This window comes from Mercenaria mercenaria, chromosome 8, assembly GCF_021730395.1.
Source record: "Mercenaria mercenaria strain notata chromosome 8, MADL_Memer_1, whole genome shotgun sequence".
Classification (NCBI taxonomy): Eukaryota; Metazoa; Mollusca; class Bivalvia; order Venerida; family Veneridae; genus Mercenaria; species Mercenaria mercenaria.
The window spans coordinates 7,668,069-7,694,036 of NC_069368.1; the positions used below are offsets into that span (position 1 = coordinate 7,668,069).

A 25,968-nucleotide genomic window follows, 5' to 3' on the forward strand; every position below is an offset into this window, starting at 1 on the left:
TCGGACATTAATTGAAATCTATTTTAACAAATACTTCAGTGAACATCAATTTAAGAAGTATATAAAGACGTGCATCCCTTCATTTGAAATCCATAAGTATCATATAATTAGTTTACTATATTTTCAGCATTTGTGACACCGTTAAGTGTGACATTGTATTAGTCAGCTGGTACAATTTGGTTTTCTTAAACTGTGTTACACTCGTGAATACACGGAGTTATATTTCCATTCTTACACGGAAACATCTTCTATACCACATTTCCAGCATTCATACGTACATTAATTTGTTAGTTTTAACGTCGTTCCGACACAATCATAGGTCATATGGCGACTTTCCAGCTTTGATTGTGGAGGAAGACCCCAGGTGCCACTCCGTGCGTAATTTTATCACCAGCTGGCACCTGGGTAGAACCACTGACCTTCAGTAAGCCAGCTGGATGGCTTCCTCACACGAAGAATTTAACACCCGAGGCTCGAACCCACGTCGATGAGGGGCAAGTGATTTGAAGTCAGCGACCGTAACCACTCGGCCACCGAGGCGCCAACGTACATTTACTTCTAAACATTTTACTAGACTTTTAACATGCACATGAGTAATCGGATGACATAACTGCTCGGAAAAGGGAAGTCATTCACAATTGTAAACATTCAAAAAGTCCAAAATCTAAAAGTTAATCTATCATACTTGATTACGTTAGCTTTTGATAAAATGCCATTATGATACATAACAAAGCAAAGTTGTTTTAATGATCTCAATCCTCTTGTAAAAGAAAAAAGAACCTACTTTATAAACGCAACAACACGTTAACTATCAAGCCATTGCTTCTCCTTGGCAACTCGGAACTACAATGTTTATTTTGCTCAATACATCCATTTTCTGTAATATATTTGTTAATATAATACCAAGTTGTGATAACCGTAAACTGGTTCCGAAGCGTGATTTTGGTTTTTCTCAACGTGATAAGAAATATATATGAAACAGTCGTATTCAAAAACATAATTTCATTGGGCTTGACACTTCATAAGGGGCACTGACCTAATGTTTCTATATGGATTTGGTGAAGGAGGTTAATTGATTATCTTTCTATAAGTGGTTGGTGTTTTTCTCTTTTACCGAGTTACGATCTCTTAAACTGACAGCTTAACGATCATTAAGTATTTGTTTGACAAAAACCTGTATGTTCTAGCACATACTCTTAAAATATGTACTTATAACATACAAATCCTAATAAAAAGTGCTTGTTATATTATTGTCATTTATATCTCACTGTTAGTTGAATTGCGGCAAATTGCCATTGTATAGTTTTGTGAAAATAGAAAAAGGTACATTCTTTTAATATCAAACTATCAAATATCAAAGATTCTATCTTGACAATTGAAAAAATATAAGTCGAAAAAGGGGCATAATTTGGTAAAAGAAACCAGAGTTATGGAACCTTAGCAATTTAAGGCAGTTTTTACAGTAAAGTTTTAATCCATTCCCAAAAGTGGTTTACATGCAAAAACTTACATACAAAAAAATCGGGACGCCGATGTCGACCAATGGTTGAGTCCAATAGCTCTACCTATTCTTCGAATAGATGAGTTAAAAAGTCCCTATCGGAAGGGGTCTTGCTGCCACTAAAACATGAATATTGTTCAACAATAAAAGTCTCCTTCCAGAAGGTGCATTGCTAACATAAAAGCAAGACTGTATTCCAAAATGAAAGTCCCCTGCTGGAAGTGACACTGCTGGCATGAAACAAAATATTATCCAACAACTAAAGATCCCTACCGGGTGGGACATGGCTGTCATAAAAAACAAGACTATTGTTCAACAATCAAAGTCACCTACATTAAAGGAAATTGCTTCCATAAATAGACAAGACTTTTGCTCAACAATATAAGTCACATTCCGGGAGGGGCATTGATGCCGTATAAAGAAGACCCGTATAGACAAGACGATTGCTCAACAATAAAAGTCCCAATCCGGAAGGGGCATAACTGCAAAAAAGATAAGCATGTTGCTCAACAATAAAAGAACCGTACCTGAAGGGGCATTGCTGCAGTAAAAAAAGACCATTGTCGAACAATAATAGTCCCCTAACGGAAGGGACATAGCTGCCAAATAAAAAAGATTATTGTCAAACAGTAAAATTCCCCCAACAGAAGGGGCATTGTTGCCGCAGAAACCAGAACCACATTTATAAATTTAAAGATCTCTTATACATTAAATTTTATCGACCATTTGTGTCTGATTGACAAACAGATGGACAATTGGAAAATCGCCTGCTTTGTGTGCATTCTATTCTTTGAAAGATTCATCTTAAAGATTTTATCATCAGGATTTGTTTTGGTTTCTATGTCACATAAGATAGATAGAATTTATTGTCAAATAATAACAAATGGATAGAAACGTCTCGTTAGATTTCCTTGCATGTAAAAGATAAATGAGCCATGCCATGAGAAAACCAACATAGTGGGTATGCGACCAGCATGGATCCAGACCAGCCTGCGCATCCGCGCAGTCTGGTCAGGCTCCATGCTGTTCGCTTTTAAAGCCTATTGGAATTGGAGAAACCATTAGCGAACAGCATGAATCCTGACCAGACTGCGCGGATGCGCAGGCTGGTCTGGATCCATGCTGGTCGCATACCGACTATGTTGGTTTTCCCATGGCACGGCTCAAATCAATTTTTTTTCAGTCTGAAGAACAAACGTGATCTATGTTTTTTTCCTCTCGGAATTCCGTGGCTAAACTGATATTCTATTTGTGTGATGTTTCTAATTTCCATAACATTCTTAAGATTCTCTGTCATTACTAAATGCACTTTCAAAACGTATCTTACCTTATTACTTTCTGTAGTCTAAAAGTATTTTAGATACATAATCACATGAGATTTATGAGTACGGTTCATGCTGGATTCAAGACATCTATATTATATTGGTGTATTTAGTTTTTATGATGAATAGTCACAATATATTTTTACACGTGTATTTAATATCAGGGAGATTATTTTATAATTGCTTATGAAATGACTACAAAACTAAACAGCCTTTGAACTAAATCTAACCAAAACAGTTTATAGGCCGGTATTGCATTACATCTGGATCATTAGTGTTGTTTATTGCTGCTCGATCAGCCAGATTCGAAACAATGACTCATTCGGAGACAAATTTGCCGACGGCGGGACTGTTAAATCTGCAAACCATCATACTATTATCGCGGTATTTGTGCAGTTAGACGGCCGTAAAATTCTCCTCTTACTTATATGTGGTTAGCATCATTTCGCCTGACAAAGGTGTGACGCAAGGAAGCCGATCAGCCTTGTTTATAAACTTAACTGTTTATGCCACGATATTCCAAAGTCACAGGACAGTGTAAATATAAACTTATCCCCAATGTACACAAACGCCAATGATGATCCAACGATATTCGTGTAAATATAGAATATATCCCTTATGTGCCCGAAACGTCATTCTTAGTTCGAACAACATTCCAAAGTTACAGGACAGCGTAAACATCGTAGAATTATCGTAAATAGCAATGTTACCCACAATTTTCACCTACAAAATTACAGACCTCTGTAAATATAACATTCTCCGCACAATATGATTCCCTTACATTAACAATGGTAACAAAAGGAAAATGTTGTGATAATGGTATGCAAGTATAACTACTTTAAATACTGGATATATTTATCATACGTAACGAAATTCCTAGAAATATACAAGCACGGATGAACTCTAACCGAAGAAAATTGACAACTTAAAGACGGAGTGCCCTTGGGTAGCTGTAAAAGCTGTAATATCGTAAAGTTAGTTAGGGCTTGGTCATTTGGGACCGTTCTTGTGTTGACTGCAAGCAAAACTTCCCGGTCAAAATAGTCGGATCAGAAACCACTATGATATTATGTAATTACAATGGAAATATCCGTTTTGGCCACTTTATTTAGTGTCCTGTTTCCCACCCGTTTAGTGTCATATTTTCAAAAGCTTAGTGTCGTTGCAAAGTGCATGTGGCAGACTAAAATATGATATCTTTCTTTCTGGGACCAACCTAGCGTTCATTGCAAGCCAAAAGTCCGGGCCTAGACCTCGGGTCACAAACCTTTCTACGTACGTATGTATTAATATTAGCTTATAATAATACAATAACTGACAAACTGACGCCATTATAACTTGATTCAAGAATATAGATTTTATGAGTTTTATTATAAAATATTGAACTTATTACGGAATGTCAGCTGAAAAAGTAATGCCTTTCGTGCAAAAAAAAACACCTATAAGGTGATGCTTTGAAAGAATAGAAAGGAACCAAGCATTATAAGCAAAACAGTGGCACTCAGTTTTAGAGTTTGTTTATTAAATGTAACCAAATCTATAACACTCCTCGCGCCCTTTACATGTACTTTGGAGGAGCTTTATTTTGAAAGTACATTGCATGAACTTCATTAGCCCAAAGAACTGGGAAATATAACAACTGAATAAAATATTTGATAGACTTTCACTGCTGCCGCTTGCTACTGAAAAAGCTTACCTCATGATTTTCAATTCAACATTTTTTAAATTTAGACCCCCCCAAAAAGGAAAGAAACAAAGAAAAGCGGACCAGACAACGCAAACAAGCGAAAGTATAATTCTTTTAGATACCGTGTCACCATCTAGTGACATTCTCTTTCTTCCACCCCCAGATAGATATTATAAAAATTATTCTGATGAAAGCTATACTACAAGCTAAGTTTGAATTAGTTGTCTACCACAGCTGAGCCTCGAAACCTGGCTTAGGGTGTTGTAATGTGAGGAAGTCTTCCTGCTGGCTTATGTAAGGTCGTTGTGCATATCAATAAAATCTGCCAAGATATTGTTAGAAGAAAACAGCTGACTCAGTTTGACTGTGTGTTCATGAGTTGCCTCCCCGTGTCTGCAATAATATCCGTAAGGGTACTTTAGATTAATTTAACCACGTTGCCACGGAGCCCCAAAAATATTAGGTAAAGGTAATTAACCTAGTTTTAAATCCTGTTTAAAAGTTGACAATAGAAAAGATATTTTATTCTCTTTAGTGGTCTATATCTTGTCTTAAGCTTATGATCAGTTTTATTTTACCGGGTTTATATTCTTTCAAAATATAATAAAAAAAGAGCTTCCGAAGAATTTAATGAATCAAATTTCACCAAACACTATACGCCAACTTGACATAACTTTTATTCTATGTCTCTCACCAGTTTTTACTACTGCTTTAATAAATTATCATGAATTTGATATATTGGTAGATCTGCTTTTTTCCAGAATATACAAATTTGAATAATGTAATAAAATAATTTATAGTCGGTATATTTGGTAGTTTCGGTGTAAAAATGTCATTTACATCTTTCCACTCGTATGGACATACACAATAACTGTAAAATTAGGATAAACCGTACAAAAAAGGATAAATAACACAGGCTAGCAATTTTCTCTATTGGCGTAAAGTATGACTTGTTATCCAGTTTTTGAACAATAATTCGATATAACACTAAAACAAACAAATGTATCCTCTATATTTCTATTTTACAGAGACATGACTAGCTGTGTTCCAACAGTACAGCAGAGGCAGGATCCTGTTTTCCATTAAGAGCTACAGAGGGCGAGAACAATCTAAATTCCAGTGTGGAGTTACTCTGTTGTTAGTTAGTGTTCTGGAATCAATAACTTCACTTCATTTAGTCTTAATCAACTAAACACCCACAAGCATAAGGATTAAGACATTGTGCGTGAAAGGAATAATATTCTTTATGAAAGGTAAGAACAAATTATATTCTATCAATTACACCGGTAAAACTGCCTGCGAAACTGAGTAACCTTATATGTTACTTTAAAAATCGCCGTTTTAACTGTAGGAAAATTCTAACAATTTATCAGATTCCAATTAATCACAATTATTATACATTTACTTATTATCATCATTTTTATTCTTGTTATTGTTATTATCATCATTATTATTATCATTATCATTATTTATTATTATTATTATTATTATTATCGTTATTATTATTATTATTATTATTTTAAAAATGATGCTACTTCTACTAAAACAAGAATTTATTATCTCTATTTTATCTCTACGTTACTTCTTTTAAAGGGAATTAAGACAAGATAATATTACATAAGAATTTATGTAGAAATCATAAAGAAATTATTGTTGCGATACTTCTAAGATACAGGCTTGTGCATAGATTCTCTTTGTTTATTTGACGACACAAACGTAAAATGGAGGGTTTTTCTCAATTTAAAAGTAATAAAATTCAATTGACTTCAAACTTTTGTGTCCTTCATAATATGTCTATATCTTTCCGTGTATATATTCACGTATATCAACTACATCAGTACATAAATAATCCCGAAGAATAACTACATCTATACAAATACATTCGCGTATAATTACAATATTTGAAAATACATTCGCGTATAATAACAACATTTGAAAATACATTCGCGTATAATTACAACATTTGAAAATACATTCGCGTATAATTACAACATTTGACCATCCATGTTCACGTACAGTAATTACATTCATATGTTCCCGTAAAAACTACATTTGTTAGTATCTATATAAAATACTACATCAAGACGAGTATAAGAAATAAGCCAATGCTAGAAAATATACCTTTTAAAATTATTTGTTTGTCGCTGTCTTTCTTTTTAGTTTACAATTGTATCGCCAAGTTTACTGTTTAAGTTCTTATTATTTGCTTTTCGAATAATATGTTGTCTCGCGTTTAACTAGGGGAGACATTCTAATGTTTAAGTATACTTCCATAATATTTGAAGTTTATACCGATTAAGACAAATTGCTTACTTTATAAGAAATCGTCTAGAACTAAATCAGAAATTGAATAAGACAATAATCCTGTCTATGTTTAAAAGAAGATTTTAATATAGGTATTATGTAGCATGCTGTTTGAAAAATCACATTACTTCCTCGGATCTTGTCTAGTCTGACACTTGCTGCATGAGAAGGTATAGTTTATCACGTAAAGTGCCAGTCTTGTCGCTAAACTGACAAGTTTGAGCTCAGATCCGAGCTTTCCGTGACAAATGTTATTCAAAGTCAGACAAATATCAGATTTGTAAGAATTGCAAGTTTTTCCATTGCATTAAAGGGCAATGTGCAATATTTGACAACAATTCTTAATAGAAAGAAGTACTAGTAGCTAGAATATTACCATTGACAAACGATTATGAATATTTACTACTGCATGCACATGCCATTAAAAGGGTCATGAAATTGGTTTTAATTTTTTCAAACGTTTTTAACAGAGATTAAACAGGTCACCATTAAAATTCACCCATTAGTTCTTACTATTTAATGGGATTTTCGTGACCATAGTTTTAATGCAATACATTAAAAAGCCATGAAATATGTATATTAAAACCCTGGTAAAATACACCTTGTTAAACTGCTTAAAATAAACCATTAAAATAAGTTAACAGGCTCCTTAAAACTCCGTGAAAATTTTTAATTGGCATGAAATTAATGTGCCATTAAATAAATACCCCTTAATTCCCCATTATTTAGTAAGAACTAATGGGGCCATTAATTCTTTTAATACTCTGTTAATGCCCGTTAATTATTAAAAAAATGGTTAATGGTCTCATTAAATATGCCAGATTCAATTTTAATGGGTTCATAATATTTTAAGGGCCATGAAAATTTGCCATAAGAATTAGACATCTTAAGATAATCAACTTCATATTTATTTTTGCCGTATTGATTTAAACTACGTATTACTACACGTGTAATAGTATCTATACATATGTACTGTTTTGTAAAATGCTAGAAGAATATTTGTTTCTTCTTTTTTCTCTCATTATTTTGTAATGTAAACACATGTAACAGCCTCATACATATTGTCATATTGTATCCTTATTCTGTCATATGTTCATATGAAATGAGAAAATAAATTGATTTTGTATTGTATTGTTTTGTACTGAGAAAGATTTACAGGTACCGGTTTAATAGATCAAGTGACCATGTGGGTAGTTTTAACTATTCAACATTAAAATATTGACCAACATTCTGACCAAGTTTTTATTGGTACAGACATTAGGCATCAGGTGTATTCAAAAAGCAACTGTTGATGATAATGTCAGCGCACAATGGGCACTCACAACTTAGCTCTACTTCAGTACTTTGTGCTCAGGTGCATGCACTTAAACAGCTAAGAGCAAATGTTTGAGGGATCGCATCACAAGTTCCCCCTCCCCAATCAAGCGTACCACACTCTTTGATTCATCGGAACGAAGAAGCGATTGATCTGCCCATGCCCCAAATGAATTTAAGTCAGACTGTAAATCTTCACAATCATGTGTACTGTTCACTTCTCTATAAACCTTAGTTTCTACTCAAGGATTGGAAAATTAATTTGAAAATCTAAACTGGTCTGAGCACATTTTATAATGTAAATTCCTTACCCCACCCTTTTTCTTATACAAATGCAAATTATTTGGACAGGAAAAACAAAAAAACAGAAAAGTGGCATGCATCAATACATATTTACCTTTACCAAAATAATGTAGATTGATGTTATCAAATAAATTAATATGTTTTCATCCGACTTCCTTTGAAATAAATCCGATTTTTTTGTAGGAACACAATTTGGCAACAGTTGAAAAACAATGGCGTAACTGCATCAAGGGGAAATAACTTTAATGCAGCTAAATATAACATCGTGATATATTATAGATGATGTGTGCATAGTATGTATTTTTTGTGATTAAAGTCCATTTTAGAACAATATGGGACTGGAATTATAAGCATTCAATGGGAGTGCAAGCCAAAAAGCAAAAAAAGAAAATATACGAATCACATTTTACAGAATGAAGGATTTAATGGGCATCACATTGCTGTTAAGGGCCATTAAGTTTACTCTTAAATGAAATCGTACAGAACCTGAATATTAATGGGCATTAAATCAATTTTAAGGGCCATGAATAATCCTGTTAAATTCAAAATATACAGAATTTCACTATTTTTTCAAAGCCATTAACTTTTTTAGCTACCAAACTTAATTTTTAATGGCATGATTCATGGTAAAAAATGGGTGTTTTAATGGTATTTTAACATGTAATCCATTAATATTGTGAAACCTGTTAAAAAAAATGATGCAAGAATTAATGGGGTTAATTAACGGTTTTTCCTATTTTAATGGGTATTTTACAGGGTTTTAAACCATGTTTAATGGTATGTGCATCCAGTAGTGATATCGGACATACAGAAAGATATTATAGCAATTTGAGTACTATCTATGTAATGAAACGGCAGTCCTTTTGGGCAGTGTGATGTCATCACTCTTTCTTTATATGAGCATTACCATATATGGTAAATCAGTGATTCAGGTGTAAGAGAATCATATTTTGTAGAATATAACATAATATGAACCTTAGTTTATGTGTAGATGTGTATACTTTAAGTTTATATTCCATTTCTAATTTCACACGTTACCATGTCCACCGTGGATGCAGTTTCATTACATGTTTTGTTAATTGTCTGATTTTCATATTTTTTCACCGATGAGTTTGTTTAATTGAGCTCTTTCTAAATAGATACATTATCAGATATTGCATTCCCGACGTATGCAGTACACATTTAATGTGTAACAAACCCACGACGTGCTAAGCTTCGTATTTATCCCAGAAGGGAAGAAATGGGATTTAATTTTGTATTATGAATTCTTGTTAAATCGTAAGAAGAAGGGTCTTCAAAGACTAATTTTGTAATTTAATGTTTGTTTTCTCTTTGTTGTCTATTTGTTTACTTTGTCTGTTTGTTTGTGTATATGTCTATCGCTTACTCATACATGTATACGTCATGATATTTGTTTAAAGGAATTGAACATATCCGAAATGACAGGTATGCGTGTCATACGTGCTTAACCAAACGGCCAAAAATAATTTCACTACGATCCCTTGATATAGCAGCGAAATAAAAGTTCCAGTAAATATTGGTTAGAGCATTAGAAAAGAAAAAGACAGTAACAATTCTAAGTTACAAGAATCCCCTTGATAATAAGATTTCCTCGTATCGACATTATGGAATTATGTCTCCCTCCCCCATCCCCCCCCTCTCTGGGGGAGACATGTTGTTTTTGCCCTGTCCGTCCGTCCGTCCGTACGTCACACTACATTTCCGATCAATAACTGGAGAACCTTTGTTCTATGACCTTCAAACTTCATAGGGTTGTAGGGCTGCTGGAGTAGATGAACCCTATTGTTTTTGGGGTCACTCTGTCAAAGGTCAAGGTCACAGGGGCCTGAACATTGAAAACCATTTCCGATCAATAACTAGAGAACCACTTGACCCAGAATGTTGAAACTTCATAGGATGATTGGTCATGTAAAGTAGATGATCTCTATTGGTTTTGGGGTCACTCCGTCAAAGGTAAAGGTCACAGGGGCCTGAACATTGAAAACAATTTCCGATCAATAACTAGAGAACCACTTGACCCAGAATGTTGAAACTTCACAAGATGATTGATTATATAGAGTAGATAATCCTTGTTGTTTTTGGGGTCACTCCGTCAAAGGCCAAGGTCACAGGGGCATAAACATTGAAAATCATTTCCGGTCAGTAACTTGAGAACGACTTGACCCAGAATGTTGAAACTTCATAGAATGATTGGTCATGCAGAGTAGATGACCCCTATAGATTTTGGGGTCACTCTGTTAAAGGTCAAGGTCACAGGGGCCTGAACATCGAAAACCGTTTCCGATCAATAACTTGAGAACCTCTCGACCCAGAATGTTGAAACTTCATAGGATGATTGATCATGCAGAGTAAATGACCTCTATTGTTTCTGGGGTCACTCCGTTAAAGGTCAAGGTCACAGGGGCCTGAACATTGAAAACCATTTCCGATCAATAACTTGAGAACCTCTTGATCCAGAATGTTGAAACTTCATAAAATGATTGAACATGCAGAGTAGATGACCCTATCAATTTTGGGGTCACTCTGTTAAAGGTCAAGGTCACAGGAGCCTGAACATGGAAAACAATTTCTGATCAATAACTTGAGAACGACTTGACCCAGAATGTTGAAACTTCATAGGATGATTGAACATGCAGAGTAGATGACCCCTGTTGATTTTTGGGTCAGTCTATTAAAGGTCAAGGTCACAAGGGCCTGGTCATGTAAAATCATTTCCGGAAAATAACTTGAGAACCACTTGACCTAGAACTTAATAGGATGATTGGGCATGCAGAGTCGATGACCCCTATTTATTTTGGGGCCACTTGATCAAAGGCCAAGGTCACAGGAGCCTGAACAGTGACTTGAGAACCACTAGGCCAAGAGTGTTGAAACTTAGCGGGATGACTGGACATGCCAAGTAAATGATCCCTATTGCAGCCAACCATCAGTGTCTCTTTGACTTTCGCTCCTGACCCCTATTGACTTCATGCTTATAGGACTTTGCATTGGGGGAGACAAACCTTTGTAAATGAAATCCTGTGAACAGAAACCGCCTGTCTCTAAAATCCAACAATTCCCTTTCCGAATTAGACAGGTTTAGTTCACCATTAGCAATTGGAGACAACATGTTCACTCTTGTATACAGTATAACTACATTAACAAAATTCTCAAATTTATTCTTGAGGGGTATTTAAATGAGAGCTCTTTATATATATTAAAAAGGAATATGACGTAGACAATTTGAATATTTTACAAAATGTAATACGTGAATCTTTATAACTATATGACATACTCTTTGAAAATTTAGACAGTTGTAAAGTGGAATTATGTAAATCTTAAAAAACTAAAAATGCTTTTGTTTATAATGAGGCTGCCACTTGTTTTGTTTTGGACATAAAACATGTTTATTTATAGTTATATACTATTTTTTTATAACTGTTTGCTTATGTATTTACCAAAAGGTTGAATAATTATTAACATAATAGCAAATATTGAAAGAAACAAATCTACCTCCCTTAATGTATCTAAAACTATACACTCATGTGTAATATTGAAAATAATGTTTTTAAAGCATAAAAGTATAAATAACAGCTATCTTGATAATTGCTTGATTTGTTTATAATACAAAACAAATAGCCCTATTGAACCTTCACACAATGCTGTTTATATATATTGTCTCAGTTAAGTATTAAGCAGGTGTTAATCCGCATCGAAATGATTCAAGTCAAATCGCAGCTTTCCAAGGATGACATGTGTATTTTTGTGGACACTGAACAGACTTGGAATTCCGTCACATAAAATAATTCTTTAACTCCAAGCAGGGATAAAACACGATCATTTTGGTTCAGAAAGACCAGGTAAGGGCTCTGAACCCTATGTACGATCTTTCGTTTTTCTGTAGAAGTATACCATAAACATATCTTACCTTATCGGAAAGTTCTGCGTTTCATATGAATTCTTACTTGTTTGAACAAAATCTGAATTTAAATATTTTTATACCAGACATTTAATTTTTGCTCTTTAAGGGATCCTAAAACACGCAGAACTAACATTAACTGTCTATCTGGTGGAGTAAACTTGGGTTTACTATCAATTTACTCAACCGATGCAATACAGCTAAATCTATGTAATTGAACCTAGCGAGTTAAACATAATGGAATAAAAGATTTTGGCATCAATGCAAAAATAACATTTTGTCTTAAATATAATTTGTGGATTTTTGTTAGAATTTGATCAAATAAATGGTTCATTGCCGCTAGTTGTCTCCTCCCATACTAGCTTCATTGATCCATACTTCCTAGGCTTGCAGCATTACATTGTTTTAAAATGATTATTAAACCTTAAAAGCCCATGCTTAGTCTCAGTTAAAGAACAAAGCAAGGGGAATAAAAAAAACAACTTTTTTTATTTTATTTTATTTTATTTTATTTGAGTCTCATCCATTTATATGAATCAATTTACATATATACGGCGGTTGTTCAATCGATACGCAGACTTTTGTCATAACTTCAAAACTAGACATCTGCTACATACATTATGTGCCAAATCAGAAACTTTTACCTTGCATTATTTGTGTGATTCAGTCAATGGTATGCATCCCAACCCGGGATAGTGACATATTCATGACGTCACAAGTGTTTGCGTCAATTTTCTGGAACAATGAAATGTTGCTGTTTTTTGTTGTTTTTTTTTAGCTTGATCTGTACTAAAATATAGATCTATAGCAAAAAGTTTTGATTAGTCACAATCTTAATTCTCATTAAATGTTCGCCTTTCTTACCATTGGTAGATCTATATATTTAACTGATGAATACAAATAGAATTTCAATTATTTTTTCAAATAAGCTGTTCTTAATGTACAATTCCTAATGAATGTGGTTGTATGTGTTCGGATTTAGCGTCTTTTTTAACAATGTTTCAGTCATATAAACGAAGGTGTCTACTTATAGCAGTAAGCACAATGCCCAACTTTATAGTGCTGCCTCACTGGAATATCATGCCGTAGACACGTTACATGATACCCAAATCCAGTCACATTATACAGACACCGAGCTGACCAGTTCTAGCACTATCCTCTTGAGGAAGCTACTAGTACCATTTTACGTCTTTGGTATGACATTGCCAGGGATGGAATCCTCGATCTCCCGCACTCGAAGCGGGCGCTCTACCACTTGGCTGCCGAGGCGGTCGCAATCCCTCATGAAGTTCTCAAAATTATGGCTAATTTATCACAGAGTTCATTTTCATTATAGTTCTCTTCACGTAGTTTTTTAATCATTTAAAATTCTTTAGATGTTCTTGTGAAATCATTTTATGACAAAGCACACATGAATTGCACAGAGAAAACAGTGACTTGCCGTTGAACAAAACTACTGTTTATCATATATGACTAAACGTTGATCTCCTTTAGAAATACAAAGTGTACTTATACAATACAATCATTAGACTGTATATCATATTCACTTTTGCTTGACATAGCACTTTTGATATTCATCCATGTTTGCACAAACAAATCCGTAGTAGCCAAGGTACAAGGCACAAGATATAAAAAAGCTTTATACAAATAACAAAGTTTATATTAACTCATGAATCATATATACAAAGAAATTATCAAGGAGATAGTAGCTAAAAGGAATGACATAATCTTGTGTATTTAAAACATACTAGTAAACTTTATATGAAATAGTATGATTTATATTAAACAACTATCGATCTTCCATGGAAACAAAGAAATATTCGGAATACAACTTTTGCAGTTCACTAACTTTAATTTACTACAACATATCTAGAGTTATGGCAAGCAAATGAGAAATTCGACAAAGTCTGAACTATTCGGTAAAAGGAACATGCCATTCAAAGTTCTTTTTATTACAAATCTATCCGATTTTTAGCATTGATGAAAGATCTCACACTCACATTCTCACCTGCCAACATCGGATTAAGTGGTACTGTGCCATACTGAAAAAAGTGAATGGATTTCATGATTCAACATTCCTAAAAGTAATCTTTTCACTGAATTAACAAATTAGAAACCCCTCAATATAACATGATGTTAAATAGGATAATCATTGACCTGACAGACCATGTTTTAGAATCTGTCAGCCCATTTGCTTCTGTAATTGTGTTTCAAATAGCAAAATGATTAAGTATTGAACGTTAATGTAAAAGATAAATAACCTTTACAAAGAATGTAGGTGAATACATGAAAAAGAAAAATGCATCGACGATCGTCACTAAATATAAAATTTCATTTAAGGCAACCATTTGTAAAGTAAATGTGAAAATTTACAACTGCCACATAAAATTATACATGAATCAAAATAAGAAAAATCTTTCTACCAAAGTTACTGCTACTAATACTACGCACTTTATTAGTTCCCTACTGGCTGAAAACCAGTTTCGGGGACTAAAGGAATGCACTTTTCATTCTGTCATTCCGTCCTTCCGTCCGTCCACAATTCCGTCATTCCGTCCTTCATACTTATGTGGCTATAGTAACAATGGGTAACTGTACTTTTTCTTTGATTTCATTAAATTCCGTAAGGCTTTTATGTGGCTATTTTTCCTTTACGTGGCTAAAAGAACAATAGAGAGAACAAAAGAGTAGCCACAAAGGTGGACGGATAGCTCAGTGGTTTGCACACTGGCCTTCCAATCCTGAGGTCGGAGATTCGATCCCCGGCAGCTACTCGGGAATTTTCAGAAACGCTTTTCAGTGTTTCCCACCCAACTAGAGGTGTACTGGTCAGGAACCCAGGCAATCCTTGCGTGTATCAGTGCTATACACTGGGCACGTTAAAGAACCAGACTGTCTATTCGCAACGAGCTAGGCTAAGTTAGCCGGACAAGCCTGTATCTGATTTCTGACCTCTCTGTCGTGGGGGCATTGTCTCACTCTGTCCGTCTGGTCAGACTGCTCTGTGTCTGTACTAGTAGAGGATGAATTATGCGCCCTGTGTGGCTGCATTTGAACTATGTAAAGCGCCTTTGAACGTGAAATTGATCATGAAAATGGCGCTATATAAATCTGGCATAATAATAATAATAATAATAAATACCCAAATATCCTTCCGTCCGTCCGCAGTTTCATGTCAGGTCCATAACTCTGTCATCCATGAAGGGATTTTAATATTACTTGGTACAAATGTTTCCAATGATGAGACGACGTGTCATGCGCAATCCCCGGACCCTTAGCTTAAAGGTCAAGGTCACAATTGGAGGTCAAATGTCAAGAGGGCTTTTTTCCTGTCCGGTCCATAACTCTGCCATCCATAAGGGGATTTTGATATTATTTGGAACCAATGTACCTCATAATAAGACGATGTGTCGTGCATGACTTTCAGACCCCTAGCTCAAAGGTCAAGGTCACACTTGGCAGACAGCTGTTAACATGGCATGAACAGGGTCTGTTTGGTGTCCGGTCCATAACTCTGTCATTCATTAAGGGATTTTAATATCACTTGGCACAAATGTCCCTCATGATGAGATGACATATCACGAGCAAAACCCGGACCCCTAGCTCAAAGTTCAATGTCACAATTAGAGGTCAAAGATCAATAGGGTTTTTTTCCTGTCCGGTCCAGAGCTCTGTCATTCATCAAGGGATTTTGATATTACTTGGCATAAATTTCCCCTATGATGAGATGATGTGTCATGCATAAAACCCAGAACCCTAACTTAAAGGTCAAGGTCACAATTGGAGATCAAAGGTCAATGGGGCATTTTTCCTGTCGGATGTATAACTTTGTCATGCAAAAAGGATTTGAATAGTACTTGGCACAAATGTTCATCACTATGAGACGGAGTATCATGCGCAAGAACCAGGTCCCAAGGTCGAAGGTCAAGGTCACACATAGAGGCCAAATGTCAGATATAAGAATGACTTTGTCTGGAACATTTCTTCTTAATTCATGGAGGGATTTTGATGTAACTTAGCATAAATGTTCACTACCATGAAACAGATTGTTGTGCGCAAGAAGCAGGTCCATAGGTCTAAGATCAAGGCCACACTTAGAGGTCAAATGCCAAATTCAAGAATGACTGTCCGGAGCATTTCTTCTTCATGCGTGGATGGATTTTGATGTAACTTGGCGCAATTGTACACCATCATGAGACAGAGTGTCATGCGCAGGTCCCTTCTTTAGAATTACTTCCCTGTGTTGTTACTATAAATAGCTTATATTGTAACTTTTTCATTACTGGTCATAGGGAAAAATCGAGACCACTTTTCTGTTGTACAACATGCATGTTACATCCAGTTATGAGGTTTATTTTGACCTATCTCTACCTCAGGTAAGGATTTTTGTGTGGACTTAGAATTTTTTTTTTTTGATTTTGTTTTCTTTTTCTTTAAGATTAACTTCCCTTAGTTGTTACTATAAATAACTTATATTGTAACTTTTTTATAATTGACAGTAGGGAAAAACCAAGACCACTTTTCTGTGGTACAACATAGGTGTTACTTTCAAATTTTAGGCGTATTTTAAGGTATCTCTGCCTGGTTAGGATTTTTTTGTGGATTCAAAGTATTACAATAATTACTACACAACCACAGAATTAAAATTCTATTTGCAAATACAGGTGCTAGTGTAAAGAAATTTGCTATGACGGGCGTATATTGTGACATTCTGTTTTTTTGTTTTGTTTTTTTTTTTACTATAAATAACTTATATGATACCTTTTTGATAATCGGCCAAACTATAGGTTTTTATACATACAAATTTTAATCCAAGTGTTTTGTTATAACATATTGTATATATAGTACAATATTGTTTATACATTATTGACAGATATCAGTTCATTATGTTATACTGCAGTAGAGAAAATTAGTTGCCTTCCAGTAGGGGACTTTGTATTGCATGGCAATACTTCATTCACTTGTTCTTTATAGATTTATGGGCATTTGGACAGTTTGATAACAGAAGCGCGTGACATACATACTTAGCTTAACCACTAAAACAATTCTATTCCAATGCCTTGATATTACAACGAAAAGTATAGATAAATGTTGGTAAGAGCGTAAGAAAAGATAAAAGTCCCAAATCCAATTTTACATTACTACCACGCCGTATTATTTGTTCAAAATGCTTACTGATTAAGGCTATAAAGAAACTAAATGGATCTGCCACTTGTAATGTTTCAGTTCTCTTTTTTTTGTAAGATGTTTTAATTAATTTGCCACCAGTAATGGTTCGCTTCCCTTTTTTTGTAAGGTGTTTAAATTGATTTGCCCTTTATAATGTTTCAGTTCTCCTTTTTAAGATGCTTAAATTTGTTTGTCACTTGTAATGTTTCAGTTCTTCTTAATTTTTGTAATATGCGTAAATTGATTTGCCTCTTATGTTTCACTTCGCCACTTTGTAAGATGCTTTAACTGATTTACCCTTTATAATAGTTCAGTTCTACTTTTTCGAGATGCTTAGATTTGTTTGCCACTTGTAATAATTCAATTTTTTTTTAAGATGCTTAAAATGATTTACCACTTCTGATGTTTCAGTTCGCCTTTTCTGTAAGATGCTTTAATTGATTTGCTACTTGTAATATGTCTATGATCTTTTTTGTAAGATGCTTAAATTGGTTCGCCACTTGTAATGTTTCAGTTCAGCGATTTATGAGATGCTTAAATTGACCTGGAACTTGAAATGTTGCAATTTTCTTCTTTTGGATTCAGGAAGAAATTTTCCTTTTATGATGGCTTATTTTTTCTTCAGATATAATATATATATATATTGAAATTACAGAGCAGTATTGCAGTATTATGCATAGTATTGAGCTAAACAATGAATGTAGAGAACATATTTATTTATAACTTTCTTTGTGTCTGAATTCTTTGATAAATGAATCTCACACAAAGCATAATCCTTAAGGGATTCTATCCAATCCTCTGATAATCACAAGGAAATTGATTGCCTGAAAATTGCTTTGTGTCTTCATTTCAAGAAACATCAAAGACTTGGTTCGTTTTACAGTTTGTTGCTTTCCAGAGGAGATAAAACTCATTACGTAGAAATGAAATACCGGCATTACTTTTGTATTAACCCTCGTATTCGCTCTTTAAAATAGATATTGTACTACTGTTTCTATGATATAAAAAAGAAGAACGTTTTAGAAGTATTAATCCAATCATTCGCAATACGAGTCGCACATTGCAAACATGAACAATCTGAATTCTCTTGTGAAAAGAAAAAGTATCAATAAATTATATCCGCCATTAAGCCTTTGTATCTCCATGCCTGCACTGATCTACAGGGAGAAAAAAACTAATTTGCACAATATGAAAGTTTAAAGTCATAAAATGGTTGTTATATTTTGTGGTCCTTTGGGATTATGGGAGTACATTCAATTTATAACTATGATAGAATTCCGTTTTAGCCGGTTTTGTGGGGACTTGCACATCTTATTATTTCTCATGAACAGACTCAGTCAAATTGAGTCTGCTTCTGTTCTGCGCCGCTGCGTTCTTTGCTTCGATAAAAACTTCTTATAAATTTTATTTTTTATAAAGTACTTGGACTCTGAATAATACGTTTTTGGTATGTTCATTCTTCTTCGATAAGAAGTCTTTGTATCTTCAAAATGAAAGGGTATATATTTTATGAAACAGCAATATTTCTCTGTTTCAATTATGAAACTAGCGTTTACACTAACAAAGCAAATAAGTAAATTCAGGTATGATAATGATGTTATATGGACTTTGAATGATTATTTTTTTCCATAATTATGGATTTTGTTTTAAATTTTCTAAAAGATCTCGGTGTAAATTTAACCAACGACCAAGTTTGTATTAAAGTATTAATGCTAAAATAGAACCTTGTTTAAGAATGGAAGTTTACACAAAGTATACAAGTTCTATAACACAGTATCTTATTTCTGGCAGTAAATCGCGGCCTTATAGAAGCGCAATATTACTCCGCGAAAGAACAAGTGCATATTTCTCGATGCAAGCCCAACAATCTTTTTATTACATACTCATCCACGCTTAAAACTAGTACATAGATGATACAAATCAGATATTAAGCCTACGTGAAATTGAAAATATCGTCGTTAAGGAAACCTCAAACGCACCGAGACATACATGAAAGTGTCGTCACAAATGACGTCACACACCAATATGAAATTTGAACGTCAGTTAGAAAAAAAATATTGACGTATAAAATTACATTGTTAGTAAACGGGGATTAAAAATTGTGTATGTAATAATAAAATTTTCCTAACAATTGCAATGTTGTGACAGGAGGCTATGTATTTTAGTTCCAGAAAGGTAGAAGTACATCAGAAGTAAATCAGAAAGAAAAATATAAAAATTTCAATACTGTCTATGTATTTAGGCCTATAGTTACTGTAGATTAAATAATTACACATGAGACTTTCTGTTTTCAAAGGCACTATATATGAAGGTAGCTAAATGAGAGTGTTGAATTATAAGACAGTTTCGATTTCTGATGCAATTAAAACGGTTGTTTGTTAATCGCTAAGGTTACGGATAAAGTAAAGTCAGCGTCTTTAAGACTCATCTTTATACCCTCTTTATTATTACATGAAGAAAAAAGTACGAAGATGTTTTTTAAGTTTGTAAGTATACTTGTAGCATTTTCTAACTCGACAAGTTTTATTTCGACTTTCTCGCAGCTGAATTTTCAAATTATTAAGATATTTTGAAACTTTGTTTCAACCAATTATCTGCTTAGTATAAATGTGTTACAAGCACATGATACCGGAAAATTACTGAGCCGTGCAATTGGTGGCGAATGTTTTGCCGACACGTTACCACTTAGTCTTTTACAGACCGGCTGGATCATGCCCTTTAAATCCCTTAAAATGGACCAACAGTGAGCACAAATCTATTATGAATTTCAAGGGTCTTGATACTGTTCGTTGATTTTTGTTAAAATGCAAGATTTGTTTTACACTACTTGACTGAACAATTAACAAATTCCAAATCACTGTAAATATTCCGAGAATGCTATAATGCCCGTCAGGAGTTTAATAAGGCAAGAAATTATTATTTAAGACATAAAACTGTGGAAAATAAAACCAGTTATTTGGATAAAAAAACTAAAGTACAATAATATTAAGCGAAAACATAAAAAAAACTTTTTCAGCGAAGTGAGGGCAAACGCGTCTCAAAACTAGCAAAGTCCAGTCCTAAGTCATTTTGGAAAGACGTCAAATCGCAATATAGACAAAATAATAGGGACCCAAACAATCTTACTATAGACGACATGTACACGCACTTTAATGAGTTATACGGAGCGCCACCTACACCTACTACAAATACTAATGAACAACAACAACATGATAGAATACATAGTGATAGAGTAGATAGTTTATTTACCGAATCGGAATTAAAAGATGCAGTTTTCTCTCAAAATAATTCGAAAAGTCCAGGTACTGATCATTTGATAGCTGAGGTATTCAAACACTCATTTGATATAATTTCCGATTTCCTGCTTAAGATGTATAACAAACTATTCACTGATGGTGTTTTCCCACAAAGTTGGCAACAAAGTATTATAGTACCAATTTTTAAAGGTGGGTCGCATGAAGCTAAAAACTTTCGTGGAATTACATTAAATAATATTTTGTCTAAAATCTACTCTAAAATGCTAATTACTAGGTTGACAAAATGGGCAGACGAAAATTCAGCTCTAATAGATAACCAATATGGATTTCAAAAATCGAAATCCACTAGTGATTGTATATTTGTCCTCCATGCTATTATATCAAAGACGCTATCTATGAAAAAGAAACTTTATGTTGCTTTTTTAGACTGGGAAAAATGTTTGACCGGATTGATCGAGTAATGTTATGGCAAAAATTAATAACATCAAACGTAAGCACAAAACTCGTTACAGCTATTAAATCGATGTATCTAGTTGTTAAGTCTGTTATCCGTTATAAATCTACAAACTCAGATCCTATAACATCATATATCGGGGTAAAGCAGGGAGATCCTGCCAGCAGCATCTTGTGTCTTTTCTTCTTAAATGATATTTTAGAAAATATAAATAGTAATATAAATGGAATTGTTAGTATTGAAGATATAAAACTATTTTTGCTACTATTTGCTGATGACGGGGCCACATTTGCTCATGATCCCAAAACATTACAGTCATTGTTAAATGATGTTGAAACTTATTGCAATGCATGGGGACTCCGATTAAATGTAAATAAAACGAAAATAATGATATTTGAAAATGGGCGTCATACATCGTTTAATTTTTACATTTATAATTCACTTATTGAAATTGTTCAGTCATTTAAGTATCTTGGCGTTTATTTGTTTAAAAACGGTAATTGGAATCGCACGCAGCAACGTATAGCACAACATGCCCAATTCTCGCTTCATAATATATTTACAGTATATAACCAGATGGACCTACCAGTTTCTCAGCAAGTATACTTATTTGATACTCTTGTGTCGTCAACCCTTAATTATTGCGCCGAGGTGTGGGGCCACCATGCCGGACCAGACGTTGAGATTGTACATACTAAATTTTGTAGAAAAATCCTATGTGTTAAACGCTCCACAAACGTAGATGCTCTTTATGGAGAATTAGGAAGAACACCAATGATTATTCAGAGAAAAATACTTTTAAATAAATACTGGATAAAATTACTACCTCTAGACAATCAGTCAATATTATTTAAAGTATACAATATGTTGAAGAACGATGCAGAGGCAGGTGACACTTACAACGGCAGTAATTGGGCCCATAAAATTAGAAATTAGATATGTATAACCAACAATGGTACTCAACAATTAATAACTCTCCTCGTCTTGAAACGAATTGTTTATTTAAGCATGAATTTAAAGTAGAAAAATATCTTGACATTATACAAGAGCCTAAATTCAGAATATCATTTACGAAATTCCGTACATCATCACATGACTTAGCAATAGAACGCGGGCGTTACAACAATGTACCAAGGAACGAAAGAAATTGTATATATTGTAACAATGGAATAATCGAAAATGAGTATCATTTTTCTTCTAATCTGTCCTAGATTTAGAGATCTTGGAGTTAAATATTTAAAACGTTATTATTGTACCCCCCGACAACAAAGTTGTAAGGAGGGGGGGGGGGGGGTATTGGTTTCAGGTTGTCTGTCTGTCTGTCTGTCCGTCTGTTCGTAGACGCAATCTTGTGCGCACCATCTCTCCTTATCTCCTTGACAGAATTTAATGAAACTTCACACAAATGATCAGTACCAACAGTAGTTGTGCATGGGGCATGTTAGGTTCTTTTAGAAAAAAAAATGCAGAGTTATGGGACTTTGTTTTTTTGTTACTATACTATATACATAGACACAGTCTTGTGCACACCATCTCTCCTCATCCCCTTGACACAATTTAATGAAACTTCACACAAGTGATCAGTAACAACAGTAGTTGTGCATGGGGCATGTTAGGTTCTTTTAGGAAAAACATTTCAGAGTTATGGGACTTTGTTTTTTTGTTACTATACTATATACATAGACACAATCTTGTGCGCACCATCTTTCCTCATCCCCTAGACACAATTTAATGAAACTTCACACAAGTGATCAGTACCAACAGAAGTTGTGCATGGGGCATGTTAGGTTCTTTTAGAAAAAAAATTGCAGAGTTATGGGACTTTGTTTTTTGTTACTATACTATATATATAGACACAATCTTGTGCGCACCATCTCTCCTCATCCCCTTGACAGAATTTAATGAAACCTCACACAAGTGATCAGTAACAACAGTAGTTGTGCATGGGGCATGTTAGGTTCTTTCAGCGACAAAAATTGCAGAGTTATGGGACTTTGTTTCTTGTTAACATACTATGTACATACAGTCTGCATATGCAATCTTGTGCGTGCCTAATCTACCAAACCCTTGCACACAATTTAATGAAACTTCACACAGGTGATCAGTACCAACCCTAGTTGTGCATGGTGCATGTTACATTCTCTTAGATAAATATTCTGCATAGTTATGGGACTTTGTTGTTTGTTACTATACTGTATACATACAGTCTATATACATACAGTCCACATAATTATGCAATCTTGTGTGCGTCAAATTGCAATGTACTGTGTCAGTGCATGCGGGGGGTACATTCATCACCTTTAGTGATAGCTCTAGTTATACTTGGCCCACCAAACAAAAGTTTATCAACCTACTAACAGTGACTAATCGGAAATTATACAGAACTTGAGTAAATTTATATATTATGCCAATCTGACACGAAACTAAGAACCTTTTTCTAATATCCACAAACATCTATGCTCTTTTGCAAAAAATGTATATTGTTTAAGAAATCCATGTCTTCTATTGTATTTAATGTATTGTGTTGCTATAAATGTGTGTAACATGTTTAATGCAATAAATATATTGAATTGAATTGAACTTAAGAATTGTTGCAAAGGGGTTTAATTGGAAAAAGTCCATAATTGTGTACGTTTCTTTAGATTATAAAAATCGTGTTAAAAACAGTGAAACTGAGTAATATAGAAAGTAAATATTATAAAAAAAAAAATATGCCTCTAGTAAAAATCTACCTTGTATTAAGTGGTATGTACAGTGATCAGATGTTGTAGTGTCAAACTAGACAATTACTTTACCAAAATCAGATTAACTTATAACAACAAACCAAACAGTGAACAACTATTTTACTTGGCTCATAAGGTTCGTAACTTACTATTTCTTGTAGCATTAGAGTTAGTGAGTTCGGGCTTATCGTCATTTTTAACAATTTTCAGTCATGTAAACGACGGTGTGTACTTGTAGCAGTGGGCACAATGCCCAACTGTATAGTGCTGCTTCACTGAAATATCACGCCGTAGACACTTGACATGAAATCCCACCCAGTCACATTATACTGACACCGGACTGACCAGTCCTAACACTATCCTCTTAATGCTGAGCGCCAAGCGAGGAAGCTACTAGTACCATTTTTCATGTCTTTGGTATGACACGGCCAGGGATGAACCCACGACCTCCGCTCTCGAAGCGGTCGCTGTACCGCTAGGCTACCAAGACGGTCCTGCAGCATTAGTATGTACTTCTATTACGGAGTTCCTAGACACCGCCAGAATGTTAAGAAAGAATCATAAAAAGCACTGTTTTATACCAATACGGCGATCTGGTGACTAAAGTTTCTGTTCTTGAATCTTAAAAGTCAAAGCAATTCTTTTGGGATTTCAACGAGCTTTTAATGTAAAGAAACAGATTGATTTTGCTTCAGGAACTTGTTTCATTTTATTTGAGCGTGTATAAATGTTCATTTGGGATTTGTTTAATATTAACAGTGCATATTAAGTTGTTTTTAGGAACCATAGCTTCTGGATATTGCACGTTGTGTATTTTGGTCTTGATAAGAAGAATAGGAAACAAACACGTGGTCGCCAGACTGTTTTGGAAAGAAACGGAATATCTGGCTTGTTTTCTGATGAAAATTAGTACAGCTACTATATATGTTGTTCTATTTAGAGTTTTATAAAAAAATAATAACAATTTATTGTGATATAATGAGACATTTATTGTAGAAACGTACAATCCTATGTTTTTCTTAAATACAATGTAGTTCTGGCAAACTGAAATGCTTCAGGAAATTTTCCAGATATAATTTACATTTCTACATTTCTAATGATTTTCTAATGGTTTGAACAATTAAATTTAGATTTAAATATTTTCTTGTGCAATGAGATCTGTTTAAATCTGTTGCATATTTTGCAAATACGTGAACAAATTGGTCATCTTCAGTAGCAGAAGTTAAAATTTAATGTTTTAATAATATCTAATATTTAGCAAAATCAGTCATAATTGAGCTTTCGTTATATGAACCTAGACACTGTCTTAATTAATTAAACCTTGCAGAAATAGCGTATGCATAATTCACTTAACTAGTTTAATTCCGATAATAATTTTTATAATACTTTTTGATTTTTTCTTGTGTAAATAAAAGCGAATTCTGAAGTCGTTTTTGGTGTGGTTTACAACTAGCATGGTATAGTCTTTATTACAAAATTCTTTTTTTCTGTCTGTTTATTAAAATGAAAGTCTCAAAATAACCAGTTATTGTAATTTCATAGTCAAGTATGCAGTGCAGCTCAAAATATCCAGTTAAAGTAATTCATAAGTCCAGTATGCAATGCCAATTCAGAACAATCAGTAATAGTAAATTTTCATATTCCAGTCTACTAAAACACTGCTTATTTCAATGTGATTTTTTTATGATCGCATGTTAAACAGTTGCTTTCATTTTATGTTACTTACCAACAAGGAGAAGAACCATTTTAGTTAATAGTATCGTTCCAATCCTTTCCCTATTTTATGCATAGATATATTTGTCGATTGTCATGCATAAACGAAATTTATGAAATAAATATCTTTAAACTAAACTAAAAGGACTAGTTAACATAATATTCTCAAGATGTTTCCTTGTGTACAACGTTTTACATTTCTTCGTTTCACTGGCATTTTACGTAATAAATCTCAGACATTCACTTCTATAACATTAACGAGGGAAACATATTGTGCCTAAAGCTACTGGCACCAGCACAAA

The 25,968-nt window shown here is 34.0% G+C and overlaps 1 protein-coding gene across 2 annotated transcripts in view; it reads left to right on the forward strand.

Annotated features, from left to right (window-relative positions):
* Window positions 1-25,968, forward strand: part of LOC123523112 (leucine-rich repeat, immunoglobulin-like domain and transmembrane domain-containing protein 2) — a 76,723-nt gene that overhangs the window by 17,276 nt on the left and 33,479 nt on the right. For both annotated transcript variants that reach the window (XM_045300750.2, XM_045300749.2), the window contains exon 2: window positions 5,539-5,763. In XM_045300750.2, coding sequence (XP_045156685.2) covers window positions 5,757-5,763 — 7 coding nt within the window. In that variant the 5' untranslated portion in view covers window positions 5,539-5,756. The remainder of the gene's footprint in view (window positions 1-5,538; window positions 5,764-25,968) is intronic.